The sequence below is a fragment of the Frankliniella occidentalis genome, unplaced genomic scaffold (genome assembly GCF_000697945.3).
Source record: "Frankliniella occidentalis isolate FOCC.00 unplaced genomic scaffold, Focc_3.1 Scaffold20, whole genome shotgun sequence".
Taxonomy (NCBI): Eukaryota; Metazoa; Arthropoda; class Insecta; order Thysanoptera; family Thripidae; genus Frankliniella; species Frankliniella occidentalis.
In genome coordinates, this window is record NW_026267150.1 from 2,572,740 (window position 1) to 2,574,464 (window position 1,725).

The 1,725-nt window shown below is 46.8% G+C and overlaps 1 protein-coding gene across 2 annotated transcripts in view; it reads right to left on the bottom strand.

Annotated features, from left to right (window-relative positions):
- Positions 1-1,682, bottom strand: part of LOC113207761 (uncharacterized) — a 16,004-nt gene extending 14,322 nt beyond the window's left edge. For both annotated transcript variants that reach the window (XR_008010848.1, XM_026424447.2), the window contains exon 1: positions 1,315-1,682. Coding sequence is in view for 1 of the 2 variants with exons in the window: in XM_026424447.2 (XP_026280232.1) it covers positions 1,315-1,372 (58 nt within the window). In the remaining variant the exon portion in view is untranslated. The remainder of the gene's footprint in view (positions 1-1,314) is intronic.
- Between the last annotated feature and the right edge of the window lie 43 nt (positions 1,683-1,725).

The following is a 1,725-nucleotide window of genomic DNA, read 5'->3' on the forward strand; positions in this document are numbered from 1 at the left end:
AAAACAAGTCCGCCGAGCAGACAATCAATCGGGAATAAATCGCAGACGAACCGTAGCTCGCTAACACACAAAATTTACGCGATTTCAGGCAATATGGATCAATCCGGGGCTAAAAATACCCTATTAGAGAGGGAAAAACATCAAATAGACGGTTCCGGCTCTGCACGTTTCGAGAAGAAGTAAGGAAATCAGGACCGGAACCAGTATGAACAGTCCGCTTACTTTTCCTTTTTAACTGTGCAGTTTCACTTAGATGACCTCGAGGAAGTCCATGTAACTATGAAGGTTCATTTGCACTAGTTTTTGCCGTAATTTCGGAACTGTTTCCGGTGACGATTTCCTTAATTCTTCTTGAAATGGGCACAGCGGGAACCGTCTATTGGTGTGTCAACATTAAATGCAGATAACTGTCAGGATCTTAGTAGTTGGCCGCTCGAGTCTCAGATTTGTAAGAATCATTTCCCATTATTTCGTCCGACAGTCCGCTTACACGCATCTCGTAGCTCAAGGTCAAAGCACAATATTATCGCGAATTGGTCGCACTAATGCTCGCACAGTTTGTTAAGCGAGACGGTTTAGGGAACACAACCCCTTCATCAACATACTGATGCTACCGGAAAAATTAAACGACTAAGAAATTATATTGCAACTCAAACTCGCTTACCGTAGAGCTACAAGGCCAGAATTGCCCGTTAACCGTTAGTTTAGTGGTTGCTATGCTGCTTTGGGTAAATGTAAGCGACCCCTCGCCCTAAGAACGCACCCCAAGACCGGGAACACCCTTATCTTGTGACATTAAATGAATATTCTCTCAAAGAGAGCAATCCCGTACAAAAATAAAGAGATCTAGGTTGACTCCATACGGGAGATAGTGTGGAGAATTTTTGGAGACATTGTCAAGACAAGCCAATAACCGAACTTAGACAACATGGAGACGACCTCGACACGTGGCGTTTTGTCTCCCGTTGCGTCTCAGTCAGGTCTCGTTTGCGATCCCGTTTAGAGACGACACAGAGCCATCGCGTGGAGACAACCTCGAGACATCGACATGCGACAGACGAAGAAAGGCGAAACGAGTATCATTGTCGGTGCGAGCTGGGATCGACCCACCAACCTTCCGTTTGCCGAGCGGGGCCGGTGACCACTGGGCCAGAGTGATCACTGAGGAAGAGGTGCGCTGGTCGGTGCCACTGCCACTAGCCGCCAGACTCGCTCGGCAGCCGAGGCCGGCGGAAATCTCAAAGCAAAATTAGATTCATAAGTTCTACACTATTATAAAAAATGGTGATTGTAATAGAAAAGAAGAAATCTTACCTGTAGAACAGCCGAGCAGACAAAAAACAGCGAGCACACTCAGAGCCGTGTACGTCATCTTGGAGCGGGTTAGACAGCTGCTTGCTCCAACTGCTACGACAACTGTGATAGTTCCGCTAGACTCCCTTTTCCTTTATATACAAGCGGACATGCAGTTGCGTGCCCCTCTAGACGCGCACTAGTAAGTTTCCTGAAGTAGGTGACTATTCCTATTATCTGGCGCCAAGTTCAAGTCAAGGTGTTCTGTTATCATTTGTTGTGGAGCTAGCGAGTGAGAGGTCTGACAACGTCTGTCTTCAATCAATTTTCAGCAGTTGAAAGTCGGGTTGACAACAACATTCCTGAGAGAAAAGTATTGGAGATTTATCGTAAACACCACAGGCGCATAGAAAGGGGGGCGACACCTCCCCC